This window comes from Aspergillus viridinutans (assembly GCF_018404265.1).
Source record: "Aspergillus viridinutans IFM 47045 DNA, scaffold_14, whole genome shotgun sequence".
Classification (NCBI taxonomy): domain Eukaryota; kingdom Fungi; phylum Ascomycota; class Eurotiomycetes; order Eurotiales; family Aspergillaceae; genus Aspergillus; species Aspergillus viridinutans.
Window position 1 is genome coordinate 800,959 of NW_025091230.1, and position 20,053 is coordinate 821,011.

Sequence of the window (20,053 nt, forward strand, 5' to 3'; positions counted from 1 at the left end):
CTGAGTCTATGGAGTTAGAGCAGCGGTTGTCCTCAAATTCGAGTGCAGGCCTCGTGCCTTGCTAGCATCTATCTTGCGCACCAATTTTGGTGGAGTGCAAGCTGCACGCATTGCATGAAGCGCGCGCGCCCTCTAGACCACAGTGCCATTCTTGTGTCTTTTCCAGTCACAACATTGGAAAGTTAGGTTGAACCATAAAGGCGAAGTGGTACACAGACAATTCCATTAGATCGGAAAATTAGAAACATACGCGCTGCAGAAGGCTTGGCCCAAGCAAACATATCTTCGATCATTTTCGGCAGCAGGAACCGAAGCACATATCAGCCGCTGCATCTGCATTAACAAAACTCGTCTTGTTCCTCGGACGGAAAACATACCATTGAAACTCTGCGCTTTCGTCCTCAGAGGAAGTTCTCTATACGATCTCCTACACGAATCAGCTTCCCTTCCATGGTACTAATTAGTGATAAACTGACTGTGCTACCAGCGTAATCTTGGAGCTGGAATCATCCGCACAAAGCAACGTTGGTGTTTCGTGTATATCTTCCTTTTTGCGTCTTAGGAAGAGCAGAATCGAGTGAGCTTTGGAGACCTGAAACATGCTTCCATAGGTACCTTGAATAATTTACTTTGGATATATGGTAAATGTTAGCTCGAGACGGTGATGGGTTTGACATATTTATATAGATCGTTCTCGATAACTAGGCTGCTGTAGTCCAGGAACGACGTCATAACTATAACTAGGTATAAATAATTCCATCGGCATCTGTTACAACCTCTTCCTACTGATAGGTTATATTACACATGGACTAATGTCCATGTGCTGTGTTCGAGGCCTTCGGCAAACTTACATTGGCATGCCGACGGCCGACGGCCGATGCATATCCCGATTAGGGCAGGAATTGGCCGAGACAATTCCAGTCAAGTCAGTGAACCAAAGAATAAGCGAATTACATGGCTCCACTGGAAACGCGATCTCCAATTTAAGACGTAAAAAAAGGATATCATTTACTATCATCTCCAGTAACCACATGCTGCGGGAGCAAAAACGTCTGTGCCAGACCCGCCCAATGCATCGCGTCAAACCTCGTTAACCCCAGCTTCATCATCGGGAAGCTCTGGCTCTGGCACCTCAGCCCGCGCAGCCACGATTCAACTAGGTGTTTGCCCTTGACTGCGCGGTCGGCGTTGGGCGCTTGTACCAGCAGCAGCATGGTGAAGTTGGAAACTGTCGCGAAGCCGATGCGGGACCCTAACATGTTGATTAGTAGACGTGAACGTGGGTAAAGGTGGGGGAAGGAGACCTACACGAGTACCAGAAGCCCGTAAAGTCGCTCGCTGTCAGTTGTCCCGTGAAGCTAATTACGATCGAGGCGCATCGTTCCGCCACGTTGAGTGTTGCTTCTCCTGTGCCGTGGTCGTCTGACAACTCCACGGCGGGGAAGGATTCGATTTCTGGGAGGTCGTCAAAGTCGAGAATTGAGTAGTCTTCTGCTACTAGGGCAGAGTCGGCAGAGATTGTCGGCAACTCATGGCCGGAGCATGGCGCGGTAGATGAAGATGACGAGGATGAGGTAGGCGAGGTGGATGGAGGTCGGGTACGGAACTAGTCCGCTCACGGACTTGCTCCAGTTGGGAAGTCGGAAGCTCTCCGGCAGGGACAAGTACCAGCCGCTGAGCTTCTCGAGCAGTGGGCGGCCGGTGTCGTGCAATGCGTTGAATTTCTCGGATAGGAACTGCGAGGCGCGCAGTGTGCTACATGATCCCATGTCAGTCATGCGACAAAGCAGGAGGGCCAGAGGCACACAGGACCACAAGCCCACGATGCCAGGGCTACAGGGATGCAGATCTGCAGGAAGGACTTACTAGAACGATACGTAGATGTCCTCGGCGATCCTGGACAAATCTACCAAATACCGGAACAGCACTTCCATCTCGGGCGAATTCGACTGGTGGATAGTCGACGAGGACGAGGAGGCCCCGCGTGATTGGTATGTGAAATCCGCCGAATCGAGCTCGCTCACATTCCACTCTTCACGGTGGATGTACGCCGGTCGACCCGACAGCAAAGACCTCCCTTATCTTTGGCATAAACGGCCCACCAGAGCCGCCGGCGCAGACGCTTTTCCCACGCGGGAATCCCCCACATCCGACATTCGATGTGTAGACCCAGCGAAGAAGTCAGGCCCACGATGGTGCCGACGAAGCACCAGACGAATGGCGAATCGGCCACGCTGCTGCGTCTCTCGTCAACGGGCTTGTGCGCGTACAGTATGGCGGCCTGCAGGACGGCTAGGTGCGGGGTGTGGATCTCTTCGGTGAGGAGCTCGTAGACCATGCGCCAAAGGCGGTCGACAGGCGGGGCATTGTAGGTGTTGAGCACGCAGACGTAGTTATCGTGAGCGGCGAAGGGGAGGGCCGAGGTGTAGATCGCTGCCAGCAGATGCACGGGCGTGCGATCTAGGGTCCATGGCTCGGGGATCTGGCACGAGGGGGTCAGTCCCAGCTGCGAGCGTGAGATGACGGGCTACGCAGGAAAGACATACTTGTGACAAACCTAGGAGGTCAGCATGCTTCCACTCCAGAACGCAAAATACAGAACAACATACAGCGAGACTAATTTTCGACCGCATCACTGCCATTCATTTTGGTCTCCTGCTTGGCCGACGTCGCCAGATCATCCGCAGAAATTATAAAATGCACAGGAATTTTTTCGGCCGTAGGAGCTCCACCTGCATTGCGAAAATGGACCTTGTAGAAGCAATTGACGCCCGAATCATCAAAAGAACAGTGCCGGAGCAGCCAGGATCGGACTCTGCAGAGGCGCGGAAAGTCCCTCGAGCTGATCGAGGCTCTGCATGAATTGGGTAGCCGACTGACCTAAAGTGACCGGACGGCCGGAGACTACCGGTGACAGTCAATATGAAGGAGTCTGTACGTCGAACGACTGTTGCGGCTGGACTACGACATTGCTCACAGAGGCGGCACGCGAGGAAGCAGCCGGTAAGGGTTCATCCCGGGAAGAGAACAGCGAGGCATCCGCACCTGCAGGCACTGTAATATTTGATGTGCGGTCGCTTTGGGAATTGGCCTGCGATACTTGCCTGATGCGCTTTGGAGACGGATTATCAAAGGTGCATTAAAGATTGGCCGAGCAGCATCACAGACACGGAATACCTCCCTCGGTCTCGCAGCCTAGTTTTCTCTCGAGATGAAACGTCATTAGATTCAGTCACATATCGTCGGTTCATAATTTGCGGAGATCGAATCCCGGAAGTCCTTCAACTGGCGGGATATCCGAACATACGTCTGAAGTGTCACCGGGAGACCAGCGTCAAATAAACCAGGATGCAATTTCAAGGCACAGGGCCCTCTTTTCGTCATAGGAAAGAGCTTTGAGATCCGATGTCTTCATAGATTCATTCTTAGGTATAGCTGCCCCACATATGAACTCGAGGGATAGCAGGAAATTTGTTCGAAAGCAGATCCGGGGTATGCTAACCCCGTAGCCACCAGCTGGCTCCAGAATACTCTGCAAACTATCTGTTACATAAGTTGGTCAATGATGTCTTTCCTTCAAATAGTTTGTTGCGTTCGCCATAGCTCATTGATTCAAAACTTGTAATTCACTCCTCTTTCACTCTGTTCACAACTCTCTTATGCCACTGGTATGAGCGATACAAGATGACACTAGTTAGTTGTAGTTTGTATATTCTCATTAAGTGAAAACACATTGCCAGGCATCCTTCAAGGGAGCGCAGACGGGCCCTAGACCGCAGCGACAGGTGACCCGTTACGGCAAAACCATACTCTCCTCCTCCTTGACTGCGTGATGCCACCAATAAATACCAGCTAGCACTGCTAATATCCGCAAACGTGATGATATGGATACTTCCTCGACAGCCGTGGCAATAGCCATATGCTGCTCCGCGGAGATAAAATGGAGTCATGGACCAAATGGTGACCCGCAACCAGCGACTCGACACGCGCTCCCTTACGAATCTCTCGGAAGGTCTTGAGGTACCGCTTCGCACTCGTGTCGACTTCGGCGAGGCTAATTTATGGAGGATCTGCTTTGCTTGATTTGCTCTGACCTCGCAGGCTTTAATGGTAGTTTTGAGGCCAGCGGAGCTTCCACTGGCGAGATTGTTCTCGGCGAATATCTTAGTCGCCTCGAGCGTGTCGCTCGCCATAGGGAGACGGGCAGCCGCGTTCGCGAAACGCCCCAGGTAGACCGCCTTTGTCTTTCACGGCGTCATAGACTGTTTTAGTTCCCTCAGTCATGGATATGAGCCCTGACATCAACCCGACCACCTATGCGGCCTCTGGCTGGACATCTTGATTGTGCAAAAAGAGATGGTGCAAAGGAATGGATAAGGGGTAAAGAAAGAAAACACAAAGCTATAGAGGAAAGGGTAAGGGGGTTTCGCCAATTCGAACCAATCAATTCACTTAGTCTGGCGATGTTCTAAGCTAAGCGCCTCCATAAAGGGTGATAAGTGTACCTAGTTTACAATTCATCCTTCATTCAGTAGTACCACACCAAATGCAATTTACCCCCTTATTCACTGCCATCGTTTCCAATCGATTTTATGGGGTCAACATTCTCCTTGTGAGACGCTTCGCTTTTGTCAACTCCATCGGCTATAGCCACATGAAGACCCTCGGAGTTGTAGGTATGTTGCATTTTGATCTTCTCTCGTCGCATCTCCTTCGATTTCTTGACACCGAAGCCCTCGTCAAAGAGGGTGAATGCTTCGTCGACCGATAGGCCCTCTAAAAAAAAAACATATTAGCAATACACCATGTCTCGACCAGGGGTCATTGCTTACTAGTTTCTGGATAGCAGAAATAGGCAAGCACAAGGCCGATGATGATGAAGCCAAGGTATAGACCGTATGTCCCGCTGGGAGTCAGGTTTTCGAGTCTGTAATCGGGTCAGCCAAATTCTCCCAATGCCGCAACGGGAGAGACGAACTCGGTGAGGAAGGACACGGCGACCACCAAATTTGCTGAAAAACTTGCGACCGTGCTGATAGCACTACCTGCTGCACGAATCTCGAGAGCAAGGTACTCGGACTGGTACCAACAAAGGTGTGCATAGGTGGAGCCAAAGCCGGTGACGAAGATGACGATTCCGGCTATAACCAGGCCAACGTCCCTCTGGGGATAAGGGTAGCCATCAACCAGGACGTGCCCTGTGGGCTTACACATGTAGTAGAAAGCGATGAGACACCAGGTAAGACCAATGACCATAATGGGACCGAATTTCATCAGCAGCCCACGGCGACCGATGCGGTCCACCATCACCATGCCGCAAAGAAGGAAGAAAGTGTTGGTGATTGAGGGGATTAAACCTCCAACAGACGGATTGGAAAGGCCCAAGAGTCCGAATAGAGTTCCGGCGTAGTAGAGAAGGGTGTTGTATCCGGTGAATTGACCGAAAACCTGGATCAAGCTGACGGTAAAAATTGAACGGCGGTACGGCTTGTGAGTCCATAGCTTTTTGGAGCGTTGCCAAAAGGTGGTCGAGCGTTGCAGAGCCGTGGTGGCAGCAATGTGATCCTTGACGATCTGCAATTTTAGCTCAATGATCTCAGGTGAGGCGTACTTGTAGATCGTCTTGAGTACTTCTCGAGCCCTGTCGTCCTGGCCACGAAGGATAAGAACACGAGGCGACTCCGGTAACTTATGCATGAGGGCGAGCTGCAGAAGCGAGGGCACAACACCAAGACCAAACAGGATCCGCCAGTTGCCCTTGACGTGCTGCATGCCGGCACCAATGGCCACAGCGACTGTCTGGCCAAACGGAATGCAGAAGCCATTTGTCCCGACACACCGTCCACGAACGGCAGTGGGAGCCAGTTCAGTGATGTAAAGTGGACAGATTACAGCCGCGCCGCCCACTCCGACGCCGAGGATAAGACGACCAGCGATAAGCTGGCCGAGAGAAAAGCTCGACGCGATGACGATAGCACCGGCTGTAAAGAATAGGTCAGAAATCAGTAGGCAGAGCTTTCGGCCCCATCTGTCGGCGAACATGCCCAAGATGGCAGCCCCGAAGATGGAGCCGACGGTGGTGGCCGCTGTGGCAATCTCCTGTTGAAGGTAGGAGAGTGCATAACCAAACTCGGTCCCGACATAAGGAAGTGCAACACCAACAATGCCAGTGTCATAGCCGTATAGGAATCCACCAAGGGCCGCCTAGGATTTGTCAGTCGCTTCTCAAGGGCTTGTACGCGTAATATCTGACCGAAGCGATCAGGAAGACCAGATAAGGCGTCATCTTGTCTTCATTTTCAGCTTGAATAACGTGCTCGTCCTGGAATCCTCATCAGTACCATCCCGCGCCGAGCTAGGGTCGAAGACTTACGACGAGGTGACGTTGTTCGGCTGGGGCAATAGAGTCTGCCTTTGGTGCCTGATCCGCCGCGGCGGTCTTGACGTCGTGAGATATCATATTGTCGAAGTCCAAATGGTTAAAGATGGATGCTAAGGTAACCGGGACGAGGACGGGGACGTCGTCGATTTATATACTTGAGATTCTGTGACCCCGTTGCCCTGTCGCGGAAAATAACTGCCGATTGCGTTGTCTAGGCCTGTAGTTGCAACTTTGACCCTACCAGTCACCCAGATAAACTTTACCGGTTTGATTGGTTGGCAAGGTATGGTCTTACAACCTTAATTGGTGACCTTGCTCTCTTCGATAACCCCTTAAAAATAGGCCGTTTTAGGGAGGGAGAGACCGTAAAGCTTTAGGTCAGGCCTGGATACCATAGAGCGCGAAGTGGTCCTTAGTAAGTTCTGTGCAACGGTCTTTAGGAACAAATATACCTCCTTAAAAATGTGCAGTCCCAGCAGAGTGCGAAAAGGAGGCGAGACGGAGATCGCAAATCTGGGGTTTGACGCTAAACCCGCTACCCCGCGAATGTGGAGCTTGGCAAAGAATTAATGTTTACTGGAAGCGCCAATCGGGCATAATTCCAGCTCGGAAAGTCTAACACCGGGTTTGCTGAGACATTTTCGGGGATGTAATTCCGATACAACGTGATGCGCCTCCAGAAGTCTATGTAACTGACCTGACCTAAGTGACTTATCGCCTTTTAGGTTAACTAGGCACTATTGTAGATTCGTGTGCACGCCCCCAGCTAAAGAGTCGGCATGAATAACAAATATACAGGCAGGAGCGGGTGATGAACCATAAAGATGGTCAGTGGGTGTTATTCGTGGATATTGCAATTGCAAGGTCAGCTCGAGCTTAAACAATAGTAAATTAGGTGGCTGGCTTATCTAAAAGGCGGTGCGTAGTGTAAAAGGGGCCTCGATACGCAGGAAAAAATGGGATCGCCACCGCCAAGATATATTTTGGTGCCCCGGTCAACTTATCAGTATATTGGCCCAGAGGCAAAGGTCAGAATCCGGGGTTGCTCCACAGTCCATGATTTATCGGCCGGCAACCCGAGAAACGAGAGACCGTATGTTGAAAGGAATGGGCCGTGGAGTAGACTCAGCGAACGTCCACACAAAAGCCATTTGATTCGGAAACAAACACCAGTTCGTGGACGTGGCGTCCTGAGAGCTGCGCTGATTGGTGGACCGTCCAAGTCAAGGTTTTGGGGGGTGGCGATTCTCTTTCCACGAGATCTGAAGCCCACCAAGGGCTAGAATTTAAAACACGCTTTGCGGGGGATCCCTGATTACCCCAGAAATGGAGCATAAATGAGAGGAGCTCGATGTTGCACATATGGCTGTGGCTAGCTGGGTCGTTCGAAGCCTGGTCTCCCAATGGATAATCATCGCAGGATTCAGACCTCGCAGGATTCAGAATTCCCAGGCAGCGTAAAGACAAAGTTTAATGAAAAGGGCGACTGGAGCTTGGCATCTACATAAGACTCTGGCTTTCCCCTATTATTTTGGTCATACTACTTGCTTGACTCTCTGAAGCCCGTCCCAGATTTGGCTCCCCATGAATGATATTTCTCTGCTCTTTTGAAGTCTGCTCTTTGAACTTGCATCCATCAAACTCCTACTTCCAAAAGCAATCGGGATTCCTTGTCTTACGAAACTCAACCCCGCCCCCCCACGAAAGTCACTATCTCCAATTTGGTCTCAAGACACCGATGATGGTCACTCCACCATGTAGGAGTTTCTAAAGGTGCCCTGGTCAACAGCGCCAGATGACTCAGGCCATAGTCCTCTGTTGGTAGTATTCGTCACGGCCACGAGTCTTGAAAAGGCCTGCAATGGCCCCACAACCTTCCTCTTTGACTCAGGAACCAGCCGGTCTTGTCGGGGGCTATCAGGGGAACAGCACCGCGGTCAAGGTCATCATGGGTGTCCTGGTCGCCATCGTGTTTTATAATGCAGTCGAACTCACAGTTCTCATCCCTATGACCTTTCGTCGCTACCAGAGTCTCTACTTTTGGTCTTTGATGCTTTCCGCGACTGTTGGGCTTATAGCCAGTGGCGTCGGCAATCTGCTACACTTCTTCGACATTGGGCCGTTGAGTTTGGCTCTGGCACTATCTAACCTTGGATTCTACTTCCTGGTTCCGGCTCAATCCGTGGTTCTATACTCGAGACTACACTTGGTTCTTTTCAACGAGCGTCTCCTCCGTTTTATACTCCGTGCAGTGGTCTTCAATGGTATCGTCTTCGCCGTTCTAGTGACGGTTATGTGTTTCGGCTCAGCCTTCCTGCAGACCGGCCCTTGGAATGCGGGTTATACGGTCGTGGAGCGGCTGCAAGTGACCTGGTTCTGTGTGCAAGAATTCGCTATCTCCGTGCTCTACATCCATGAGACTGTCAAGCTACTCCAGCTTCGACCTGCGAATAACAGTCGTCGAAAGAACATCATGTACCAGCTGTTGGCCATTAATATCCTTATCATCATGATGGACACTGTCGTTGTCGCGATCGAATTCATCGGCTTCTATTACATGCAAGTCTTGTTAAAGGATGCTATTTACAGCATCAAGCTCAAGCTTGAATTTGCTGTACTTGGGAAGTTAACTAGGATCGTGGAGGCCGGTCATCTCGAGCTTACCCAGACTGATCACGGTGGCTGGTGTGATCTCCAAAACAGCCAAAGACTTGCGGCATCTAATCCGACATGCTCACAAATGACGTCGAATAACTCCAGATCCGCCTCCGACGTACATTACGCAGATACATACTTTGATGGGTTCGGCCTAACAGGTAGCATGTCGCACAGCGGAAGATCCCACCTGTTATGAATAAAACATAATTTGATTCACCTATAACTAGTTTATTTCCCTTCAGCCTATGATCGAATAGTAAAATGCATATTTAACTAGGAAAGGGTGAAACATGAATGAAATGTTATCTACCTACGTCAAGGCGCACCGGTTTCGTAACAACGATCACTGCGGGTGTGGCACGCAAGAAACCGTTACCTATGTGCTGGTGGACCATCCAAGACTGACAGAATTGTGAGGGAGTTGATGAGAGGAGTTAGGGACGCGTTTGATTGTATGTCGAGCCCGCTAGGAGGCTTAGCTAAAGGTAAGAAGGTAATCTAGACACCATCTCGCGGGTTGGGACGGTTAATACCCTCATGGACTTCGCCGAGGCGTCTCCGCGATTTAGAAGTCGCATACCACGAGGTGCCTGGCAGCTGTTTCGCAGACTCGCCCGAGATCACTCGTTAACCGCACGCATGATGATCCTGGACCGTTCAAAAGCTGGTGTGATGACCTTCGGCACAAGTATCCCCTGAATGCGGCCCTCACCAAGCCTGTCTGCAGATTGTTAAAGTAATAAACTGGGGGTTTACTTACACTCCACCGGCGGAGTTCTCCTCTGCTATGCCCTTCTGGAGCTCCGTCTTCTGTCGGGAGATGAGGCGGCGAAGATGAAGGGAGTCGAAATTTTCGAGGACAGCTCCTCTACAGCTGTATGGATGTCATACGGGGAGTTTCCCGCAGGTTCCCCAGGGGGTTGAACCTATACCCTGCGTGGTGCTCAACTGCGGATGGTAACTACGACACATATATGCGTGGCCCTATTGATTTCTTCATTTTGGAACGGCTTTAAATGATCGCTGAGATATTATAAGCGCAAAATCGTATTTTGGTCCTTATATAACAAAATTCCCGACATTGTAACCGCAGCCCTCCTGAAATGAAAGACGTAATAGGAGACGTCAAAGTCACTGTGCTGCAAACGCAGCCGCATAAACATTCATGTCATTCACAAACCCGCCTAACCTTCTCGGCCTCCAGCCAAGAAGCTGCTCAGCCCGCGCAGAAGAGCCCCGGAACGTCGTACTCATCGCTTTAGCGAACTTGTCCCCGCCAGCACCCTTCAGCGTCACCGTCCCTTTGAAACCCCAGCATATAGCCATAGATTCGAAGATCTCGCGCATGCCCTCCTGGCTCGTAACCAGGTCAAAACCGGGGTATACACCCGTTCCGGAGACGCAAGGGAGCTTCGCAATAGCACACTGAAAGGCTCGGGCTACGTCGTCGACATGTACCAGACCCGGTCTTGCATCCGCGTCCAAAGGGATCTCAATCGGCGTCTTCTCTCCACTCCTCGCTGCGTTGAGAAGCGGCGTCACGAACGCCGACCAGATCGCTAGCTCCCTGCCGTAAATTAAGGCGGGCCGGAGTATCATCACGTCCAGCACCTCGGTCGCGTTTAGTATCTGCTTTTCGAGATCAAGTCGCCAGGCAACTAGCTCCGGGGCGGGGGAGGGTGCCAGATCTACCACAGAGAGGTCGTTAACGGCTTTGGAAGATGAGCCATGCACCCAGGTCCCGGAGCAGTAGATGAAGCCAAGCTTTGGTCCTTTCACGCCGTGACGCCCGTATTCCTTTTGCCGTTGCTGACCGATGAGCATCACATTTTGGAGGAAACTGTACGAATCCTGGTTTGCGCCTGAGACGTCGACTACAATGTCAATGTTCTCGGAGCGGATAACGGAGAGATACGGCTCTGGATCTTCGACCGGGTTGCTGCAGAGAACGGGTATTATCTCCTGTCGGGCGAGCTGGACTGCTCTCTCGCGTGAACGTGCCACGCCATAGACTGTGTGTTGGCCTGACTGGACCAGCCTGTGGGCTACGTGCTTGCCCAGATATCCGGTTGCTCCTAGGATGAGGATTTTCGACATGTTGGAATTGGAGAAGAGATGGAATGAGGATTTATGCTGATTTATAGAATGCCCTATACAGAAGACAGAGAGCTCGAGAGTGATTTGGTCGAAGCTAGGATTCATATATGTTTCTATTCGGACTTAACAAGACTAAAAACCGCAAAGCTCTATTCTCCCGGTTTGCGGTTTTAAGTCCGACTGCAGGTAAGCACCTGACGTCAGGCCTGGTCAATAGCTCTCAAGTTCCGCGGAATCTAAACAATAGACCATAATGATGGTTTGAATCCCGTTTTGGACATCTCTCTCTTTGTCGTAGGGAGTGTCACTCCGAAGACAAATAATAGTTACTCACTCCGCGTCCCTACTTGACCCGGCCCGAGACCTTACCGGTTTGCCGATCTAGGATGTCAGCGGGTACACTCGAACGCAAACCTTTATCCACCAGGTCGGTTTGCCAGGCCAACAACCACTGCCAAGTACTACCGCCATGAAGGCTGGCGATGAGTGTTGCACTGTTACCATGCATGGGAATCCAGCCATACCTGGGAGATTACTTCTTGAACTCAAGTGTCAACTCAAATTGCAGTAATCTCATACTTGGCAAGACTGCAAGAGGTGCTGTGTCCAGCCTGTAGGGGCCATTAGCACCTGTCCAGGTTACAAGTATGTACCTTGCTCTTTAGGGCCGTCTTCTTTGAGTGACGAGCAGAGGCTGTGATAACTTAAGGGGCCTGTGCTGCATCCAGCTGTGTGATAAGTATGCTACTCTGTTAATTACCTTCCCTTCCCTGCGTGGAAGAGGCATGGCTAACCTGCATTCCTTTTGGGAAATCCGCTGCTGAGCTGGTTAAAGAGAAGATCGTTATTATGTCGTCCAGTCTATTCAGAACAATCAACTTATTTCTTATTTCCCCATGTTTCTAGCACATACGACCATAGGGTGTGGAAAACAGGGCTTCCCGTCCGCTCAGCCGTACTTAAGCCACACGCCGGCCGGTTAGTAGTTGGGTGGGTGACCACCAGCGAATCCTGGCTGTCGTATGTTTTTTTCCTCTTTGTTTTGAGGGATTCGATGCTGTTTCCGTAGCCCGAGAAGGCCGGCTTTTACAGGTGAGAGATGCAAACAGGGTGAAATTTCCATGTGCTCTTCTTTCTTAGGGGTCTAAAGGTCTTAAGGCTATTCCTAGATCAGATAAAAGAAGTCTGTAAGAAAGAAATGCAGTGGTGAGTTCTGCTTGGCAATGTTGGCTATCTTGCTTGTTCCAAGGACAAGGCATGAAGCGTAGAACTAGATGCATGGTAATTGAGAGGCTGTCACAATAATTCCATAATGATGACAACACTGCAAGAAAAAAGGCACAAATCAGCCATACACAACATATAAGTATGCCGAATCATTCACTTAAAATTATAGTAAGAGGATTGAGAATTCAACTCCCAGAAAACTACTAAAAACCATAATATTCGTTCTCCCACTATCTATAATATGAAGTTTACAATACTATCAACTCTCTTGGCTGCCCTGGTCTCCAGTAGCCCAGTTATATACCATTACGCGAAGAACAATCTGTCTATATACCGACCGCGGACCGAACAATAATGAAGATGAAACTAGATGAGTGACAACTGCCCTCTACCATAACGGCATCCTACACAAAACTCACAGCGAGTGACATTTCTAGATAAAAATCCTAGGCTTCAGCTTGCGCGGCAGGATTGAGTTTGTCGAAATTCTCTGGAAATGCTGGTGGCTAGAGATCTGTCGATGGAGGGCCATGGTAGTCAAGAAAATAAGGCTGGCGAGCATGATCAAAATGTGGTAGTATTTCACTTGACTGCCAAAATATCATACCTAGTACTTCCGCTGGCCTTTCGGGTTGAACGAAGATATTCTCAGCATGAAGGTCAGGGTGCCATAGCCAGGCGGACGTGATTGACTTATCTGTTGGTAGAAGATATTTCACAAGACAAAAGTGGTTTTGGAAAGCCGCTATATTTTTAGAACGAGAGCGACAGTACGTGCCGGGGTCATGTTTGGCTCTCAGATTGTCCTTTTTCAGCCTCCTCGACTACTTGTGTAATCTCTTCCAGTTTCTCCATCGCAGTCATAGCCTGGTCCTCTCTTCTTTGTAGCCAGTAAGGGCATTGGCTATGCTCGTCGCTCAGCTTCTCATATCTTTCCTCAAGCTCGACATACTCTCTGCGGCATGTAGCAAGCTTGCTCCTGAGACTTTCCAGTTCATCACAATTCCTGTTCATAACGTAGTCGCAAAGCAAGTGATCCTTGATCGTTCCTTCTTCGTTCTTTATTTTTTAGTACATGTCGACATTGAACTGAGACTTGTAGGATTGACTTACAACAAGAAGTGTCTCATAGTCCTGGCAGGTAGGCGGCTTGGGCCTCTTCTTCGTTTTCTTCCCGCAGTTTTGTGCGTAGGGCGGTTTCCATTCACATTCGCTGAAGTGGTGCTCGACATCTCGATGGAATCGAAGGAGGAAGTCTGCCATCGACACATTGGAGAAACGCTCCAGATAATAGATCTTATAGGTCCCATTGGATGTGCAGTGACCCGTTTACGCAGCATGGAACTACTAAGTGGACCGAGGTTCTAGAGTCCAATGGTGCAGCGATGGTTTCAAATAGTGTCATCGTGTTCAGAAATTGTCAGCCAGTAAGATATAGCTTGCGTTATCCACTAACCACTATCTTCCTTTACCATCAATTCTCAGAAAGCACGAGGCTTGGAGGAGGGCAAAAATAAAAATATTAGATGAAATTGTCCACGCAAGGAACGCTATGTAAGAGAATTAACAGAATCAGGATTCAGGGAGCAAGGGGTTGGTGTGGTAGACTCTCTGAGGGTCAGTATGCTGGAGTCCCTCAGGATATAACAGGCGTACTTCAATTTTGAAAGACGTGAGTCCCTATAATCTATATAGACATCCATCTTGGGATGATCGACTAGGTCAATGCAAACGATGGTAAGTCGCGTCTGACGGATGACTCCCATGCCAACCTGAGTAAACATGACATCAATCTTAGCTGGTACAGAGATGGACCTGATGATCACAGGGGATAAAGCAAACCAATTTTTCACAGCGTGTCTGAAGAACTTACGGGATATAGCCGACGGAATCCCCCCGACGGAAACGATCCGCAACATATGAAGAAAGTTCCACATGAACAGCACAGGCAGTTTTAAAACCAGAACTCGAGCTTGTAAATGCGAGTCCCGTACACATAGGCCCAAGTCTTCCGTCTCTACTCCCTTGATTTCCGGTCTCCCCAATGCTAAGTTTAAAGGGCAAAGTCGCCGTTGTCATCGGCCTCGGCCAAACAGCCCCAGAAGGCTGGGGTATCGGCGCCGCCATCGCCACGAAACTTTCGCAACACGGTGCCCTCATCTTCGGCGGAAACCGCACCTTGTCCGCGGCCGAGCGAACAAAAGCCCGGATAGAGGCTGACGGCGGCACATGCGACATCCAACAAACGGATGCTACTGACGCCGCGTCTGTCAAGGCGCTGGTGGACAGCTGCATGCAGAAACACGGCCGCATCGACATCCTCATCAATAATGTGGGGAGGTCGGAGCCGGGCTGTCCGGCAGAGATGTGCGAGGAAGTATGGGATCAGCAGGTTGATGTCAATCTCAAGAGCGTGTATTTGACGTGTCATTTTGTACTGCCCATCATGGAGAAGCAGGAGACTGGGGGCTCGATTGTGAATGTGTCGAGTATTGCGGGGATGAGGTACATCGGGAAACCGCAGGTTGCGTATTCGGCTACGAAGGCCGCGATTATGCAGTTTACGAAGGCGACGGCTGTGATTTATGCAGGGAGGAATGTGAGGTTGAACACGGTTGTGCCGGGCTTGATTTATACACCATATACGAAGGCACTTGCGAAACGGTACGCACCTGGGGGCGATGAGGAGGAATATATGAGGAAGAGGGATACGCAGGTGCCGATGGGACGGATGGGGGACGCCTGGGATGTTGCTAATGCGGTTTTGTTTCTGGCGTCTGATGAGGCGAGGTATATCACGGGGCAGAAGTTGGTTGTGGATGGGGGTATTACTTCATCCACCGGGAGGGTGTAGCTTGGAGTATTGCATAAACCATGTCATTGTCATTCATACCATGGGAGTCTCTCTCTCTCTCTTTCATGCTCTTTCTAGTCAAACTCCAACTTCTCCACCCCCACCAGCTCCGCCTCCCGATTCAAATTCTGTATCTCCGACTCGGTAAAAGGAATACCCTCTTCCAACCGCTTCTCACGGTTAATCTGCTCAATCTCCCCAGGGTAGTAAATACGATCCGCACCTGCCATCTTCTCGCACCCAACAACCCGCTGATACAGATAGTCCATCCGGTCCTTGAAGTCCTCCAAACTCATAAACAAATCAGGCCTGATAGCCATCAGGAAGTGCCCAACATCCGCCGGCTTGGAAGGATCATACGGGCCCGTCACATGCCCCGCAAACGCCGACCCTGAAAGCACGCCAGAAAACACATCCATCATAATCGATAGGGCAGACCCCTTCGGCCCACCCATCGGCAACATCACGCCCTCCAGCGCCTTGGCCGGATCATCCGTCCTCTTCCCCTCCGCGTCAAGCGCCCAGTCTGTGGGGATCTTCTCCCCGCGCCGGAGAGCTTTATAGATCTTCCCCCTCGCCGCAACCGAAGGCGCCATATCAAGGATAAACGGCCTTTCCTTCCCCGCGGGAGCTCCACACGCAATTGGGGAAACGCCCATAAGTTTCGACTTCCCGCCCCAAACCGGTAGCGCGGGCGAGGAATTCGTGAAAACAAGCGACATCATCCCCGCATCAATCGCCTGCTGGACAAGCCAGGCCGACATCCCAAAATGGTTCGAGTGCTTGACGGAGACTAATCCAATGCCGAATTCTCGCGCCATCTCGCACGCGTGCTGCATGCCCAGATGGGCCGCGACGAACCCGAAAGTGTTTTTCCCATCTACCAGCGCCGCAATCGGTGTGATCTGCTGCAGCTCTGGGGATGCCGAGGGGTCTAGGACTTTCTGGCGTATGCGTTGCATGTATGAGGGGATGCGGTTTGCGCCGTGCGTATCCACGCCGCGGAGGTCGGCTTGGACGAGACAGTTGGCCACGATGGCAGCATGCTTGTCCGGGACACCGTTGCCTGTGAGGACTTTGTGGATGAACCTCTCGAGGTCTGAATGTTTGATGTGAGGCATTTTTTCGGGCATTTTGGAGAAGTGATGCGAAGAAATCTTGGGCTTAAGAGTTGCCTGCCTTGGCACCTTGACTTCTATCAGAGAAATTGTTTGTTCCCAAGTAGGATGTGGATGTAGTGCTTTTTAACTGCAAAGGTAAGTAAACCTCTTTGTTGTGGCGGACTGCCTTTCCAAGGCGACGACGGAACGGGCTGCCATCCGCGCACCGGAACGACTCCGACCGCGGGAAGACGCCGTATTTCAACCACCGACTAGGTAGATCCGAAATTCGCATGTTTTGGTGGGAGAAGTAAGAGTATCGATCATCTACGTGTCTTCTCCTCTGAAGCGCGGCCACTTATGCCCATCTGCCTTCTTCAAGAGACTCGAGGTCTAATCATCCAAATCTGCATCAAGGCCCATAGCCGATATATGTTGCGAGTACACGATTCACTCCCACTAAGCGATAGTCTTCCCAGGACCCTTGTGCTTACTGCTACAGCTAATGCTCAGTGCGAAGTTTTAGGGCTGAATATCTCCCCCATGAGCCCATCAATATCAAACGCCCCGCTCCAACCAGGGAAATCCCCTTGTAAAAGGTCGTCGAATATATTTGAGAAATCGGATACGCCCTCCTCTGACGTTGTATGCGGTTGGACAAGCCAGGGCTCTGCGCTGCTTCCTTGTACGTCTAAGAAAGGCTGTCCTTGTCTAGTGCCAAGTTGATGGGGCTGCAGCATAGGGCGAGACACTGGTTCAGAACCATGACTGTGGCCATTTTGTGTATGTGCCATAGATGATTGAACTGGCTGGGAAGTAGCAGGTACGGTAGGCTGGCTCTTTAGAAGTCTTCGAATCGTGACGCTAGATAATTCATGGATACAATCGCGAGCTCGAATCGCCTCAGCCCAGTGCTCTCCAATGCCGCTCAGAATGTTCTGTGCGATGTTGAATTTGGTAATCAGGTCGTCCACCGGAATCTTTGTCGCTGTTTGTGGTAACCTCCAAATACAGTACAGCATGACAAGCGTGCCGAGAAAGATTGAATGCACATCAAGCCGGCTGTACAGTAAATGTCCTGTTCCGTACAAATCCCCGAATCCCTGAAGCAGCATGATAGCCTGCTCAAAACACTGCTCGAGGTTTTCGTCCGAGGGATTTGGTATTCCGGGACTGGGTCGCAATAGTAGAATCATTGTGTCGTGATACTTGATCTTACACAAAAGCGGCGCTTCATTGTTGACGTCGCTCACTTGCTGTGGTATGTTCGAATGCCAATCTTGTAAAGATTTAATCATATCCTTTTGCCAATCGGCTATATCTCGGACTTGGGGATAAGCATAGGCAGGCGCGCCACGGTTGACGCTGTGCATAACGTATTTCGTTTCAGATATCAGTTGGGCCAGTCTAAATATATGGATTGAATACGACATGTGCGAAGGCGATTCCTTGTATTGCTGGTCAGGACCGATGTTCATAAGATCGCTGTCTGATATAGCAAGGGGAAACTACATTCTCCCTTTAGTTGATACTTCGACGCGGAAGAGATTTGTTTTGCTTACCCTTATGTCGCAAGCTTCGTCTCTGATGCCGATCGGTCGACCCATCATAGTGCACACTGTTCGGTCAAAGGTATACACCACCCAGAAGATACGGGTCCTCATTTCTTGGTCGAATATCGAGATATGGAGGGACTGAGATGCCCGCACATCTCGCTGAAGCCCGAGATCAATCACGCTCGCAAGACATTGATAGTTGAGGTTCCAGATGTTGATATTGCAGGACGGGTTATACAAGGCATACACCATGAGGAGCAATAGGCATTGAAGGGAAGTCATGGAACCATGATTGCATGCATAATCGGCATACTTCAATGCAGATGCATAATATCCTTCCACCGGAAGATGTACCTTGCATTGGCGTGATAGATTCAGGGCGCCGACGGCCAAAACCATGTAGACTTGGAAGTTATCCAAAGGCCTCTCTTCCTGTGATGCGTAGACTTGATCAATAAGTTTCATATGCGATTGCTCGTGTAAAAAGGGGTGAAGAAGATGGACGGTTTGGAAGTATCTCGTAGAGAGCGCTATAGCGCTTTCCTTTCGGGGCGGCAGTAAGGCTGGTGTATTCAGTAGTTCGACTGATAGGTGCGTTGAGTCCCAAGCGGCTCCCGGTGCGGCTTTCTGTCTACCACGACAGCCAGCACTAGAGAGGATTCGCTTCGCAAAGGAGTAACCGCTGGAGGGACCAATATACCGAGGATCGCCCCCAGGCGACAGCGAGACCAGTCCAATCTCATGCGCCTGCTGAGGTTCGTCATTGACTGCATTGATCGTAGGCATGATTTGCGAAGCTGCCCATTCATGAGGGATAATATTTGTGGGAGCTTCCTCAGTAATGTTGGCCCTTGTCTCGTGCGGGGAAGGCTGTGGTGGAGGCTGACCATGGTGGGATTCGTTTTCGACTGGTGCATCAGGAGTTCCAGCGTGTGTTGTCTCATCTAAAGCTCCTACATGAACTTCTGGCGCACGGCGTAGGTCAACGTCGGAACATCTCTCTCGTACAATAGTCTCCAGCCATTGTATTCGATTCTCCATATTGGAAATGTATCTTCCCTGATAATCAGCGCGACTGAGGAGGACGATTCAGAGTGAGAAACTGACGAGCGATGGACTTGCTGCTTTCCATCATTGATGCAGGAAACACCTGCCTTTTCACAGGAACCGCAGGAGGGCGAATTACCGTCACACTGTATGCGAAATGAGCTCGATGAATGATGCAACTTTGGGATTTGCTTACCCGGATTTTCCGTCGCTGACAACGCCTGCATGCGGCCCGATTCCGAGCCCTCTTTTGCGAGTCCATCTGCTCCATAAAAGCAAGGGAGAAGCTCAACGGATAATCTGGGATATTAAGGGTCAACAAAGGAACATACAGTCCACAGTATGTTTGCTAATAACCAGCGTTAATCAGCATCACCGTGATCACTTCTTCAAGGAACACAAGTTTGCAAAGTCAAAAAGTCTGCATCTGTCCACTGAGCGGAAAAACCCGTCGGATGCTTACCGAAGCTGATATATTTTACCGCTTACTGTCCCTGGTCACCTGACGCCTGTTCCCACCAACTGCCCGATTTCTACATTCTCCAAAGGATGAAAACACGATCTTGTATTCTCCTAAGAAGATCTAGCAAGCTTAGGGCCTTTAAGCAAAGAAAGGCGAAGTATCATAGCTTGCTACAAATACTAAGCAGGAAGAAACGCTACATAGGTACTAGGAAAAGGAAGAAAAGAGGCGCTTAATTAAAAAGTGAAAGAGAATAACATCTCCTAACAAGGAGCTTTGAATGCAAGAAGCTAAGGAAAAGCAACACTGAAAGGAAAAAAAAAAAAAGACTAGCTATAAAGCTAATATATAGCTTTAAAATGACTTTAGGCAAGTTAAGAAAGGCAAGGAGGCCAATTTAAATCAAAGTCAGTAAGGCATTACAGGTCAGGATGATGGAGTGTTCGAGCGGCATTTACTATAGTTAATGAGGACAGCAGATTTGGTCGCTGAGTACCAGAATCGGGTCTCAGAGGCGGAACTGGGCGTCAGGTGATCGGGGATGGTACCCAATTGGGTTGATGGCCCTATGTTTGCATTTCATTAATTTCTGTCGTGCAATATCTCTCTACAGAGTGATCAAACCTCCGATATCATATGATTTGTGATGGCCTCATTTTCGCTGCATTG

The 20,053-nt window shown here is 50.2% G+C and overlaps 8 protein-coding genes and 1 non-coding gene across 9 annotated transcripts; 3 read left to right on the top strand and 6 right to left on the bottom strand.

Moving 5' to 3' along the window:
* Nucleotides 1-1,004: 1,004 nt before the first annotated feature.
* Aspvir_003346 (fungal specific transcription factor domain-containing protein) lies at nt 1,005-2,642 on the bottom strand (the record flags this gene model as incomplete). The annotated part of the gene is made up of 6 exons (XM_043274931.1): nt 1,005-1,252; nt 1,309-1,528; nt 1,620-1,755; nt 1,867-2,032; nt 2,074-2,527; nt 2,610-2,642. 6 exons carry the CDS (start codon nt 2,640-2,642, stop codon nt 1,005-1,007), a joined length of 1,257 nt encoding a protein of 418 aa, XP_043130866.1.
* Nucleotides 2,643-4,561: 1,919 nt separating this feature from the next.
* On the bottom strand, nt 4,562-6,460 carry Aspvir_003347 (sugar porter family MFS transporter; the record flags this gene model as incomplete). Its single annotated transcript, XM_043274932.1, has 5 exons — nt 4,562-4,776; nt 4,833-4,927; nt 4,979-6,204; nt 6,254-6,322; nt 6,374-6,460. The coding sequence occupies 5 exons, from the start codon at nt 6,458-6,460 to the stop codon at nt 4,562-4,564; spliced, it is 1,692 nt and encodes a 563-aa protein (XP_043130867.1).
* A 1,783-nt stretch (nt 6,461-8,243) lies between these two features.
* Nucleotides 8,244-9,236, top strand: Aspvir_003348 (uncharacterized protein; the record flags this gene model as incomplete). The annotated part of the gene is made up of 1 exon (XM_043274933.1): nt 8,244-9,236. One exon carries the CDS (start codon nt 8,244-8,246, stop codon nt 9,234-9,236), a length of 993 nt encoding a protein of 330 aa, XP_043130868.1.
* A 935-nt stretch (nt 9,237-10,171) lies between these two features.
* Aspvir_003349 (NAD-dependent epimerase/dehydratase family protein) lies at nt 10,172-11,137 on the bottom strand (the record flags this gene model as incomplete). The annotated part of the gene is made up of 1 exon (XM_043274934.1): nt 10,172-11,137. One exon carries the CDS (start codon nt 11,135-11,137, stop codon nt 10,172-10,174), a length of 966 nt encoding a protein of 321 aa, XP_043130869.1.
* A 907-nt stretch (nt 11,138-12,044) lies between these two features.
* Nucleotides 12,045-12,164, top strand: Aspvir_r0034. Its single transcript, XR_006253223.1, has one exon. It is a non-coding gene; the product is annotated as a 5S ribosomal RNA (ribosomal RNA).
* Nucleotides 12,165-13,147: 983 nt separating this feature from the next.
* Aspvir_003350 (uncharacterized protein) lies at nt 13,148-13,627 on the bottom strand (the record flags this gene model as incomplete). The annotated part of the gene is made up of 2 exons (XM_043274935.1): nt 13,148-13,423; nt 13,478-13,627. The coding sequence occupies 2 exons, from the start codon at nt 13,625-13,627 to the stop codon at nt 13,148-13,150; spliced, it is 426 nt and encodes a 141-aa protein (XP_043130870.1).
* Nucleotides 13,628-14,408: 781 nt separating this feature from the next.
* Aspvir_003351 (SDR family NAD(P)-dependent oxidoreductase) lies at nt 14,409-15,218 on the top strand (the record flags this gene model as incomplete). Its single annotated transcript, XM_043274936.1, has 1 exon — nt 14,409-15,218. One exon carries the CDS (start codon nt 14,409-14,411, stop codon nt 15,216-15,218), a length of 810 nt encoding a protein of 269 aa, XP_043130871.1.
* Nucleotides 15,219-15,292: 74 nt separating this feature from the next.
* Aspvir_003352 (Ldh family oxidoreductase) lies at nt 15,293-16,351 on the bottom strand (the record flags this gene model as incomplete). The annotated part of the gene is made up of 1 exon (XM_043274937.1): nt 15,293-16,351. The coding sequence occupies one exon, from the start codon at nt 16,349-16,351 to the stop codon at nt 15,293-15,295; it is 1,059 nt and encodes a 352-aa protein (XP_043130872.1).
* A 476-nt stretch (nt 16,352-16,827) lies between these two features.
* On the bottom strand, nt 16,828-18,915 carry Aspvir_003353 (fungal specific transcription factor domain-containing protein; the record flags this gene model as incomplete). Its single annotated transcript, XM_043274938.1, has 2 exons — nt 16,828-17,826; nt 17,881-18,915. The coding sequence occupies 2 exons, from the start codon at nt 18,913-18,915 to the stop codon at nt 16,828-16,830; spliced, it is 2,034 nt and encodes a 677-aa protein (XP_043130873.1).
* Between the last annotated feature and the right edge of the window lie 1,138 nt (nt 18,916-20,053).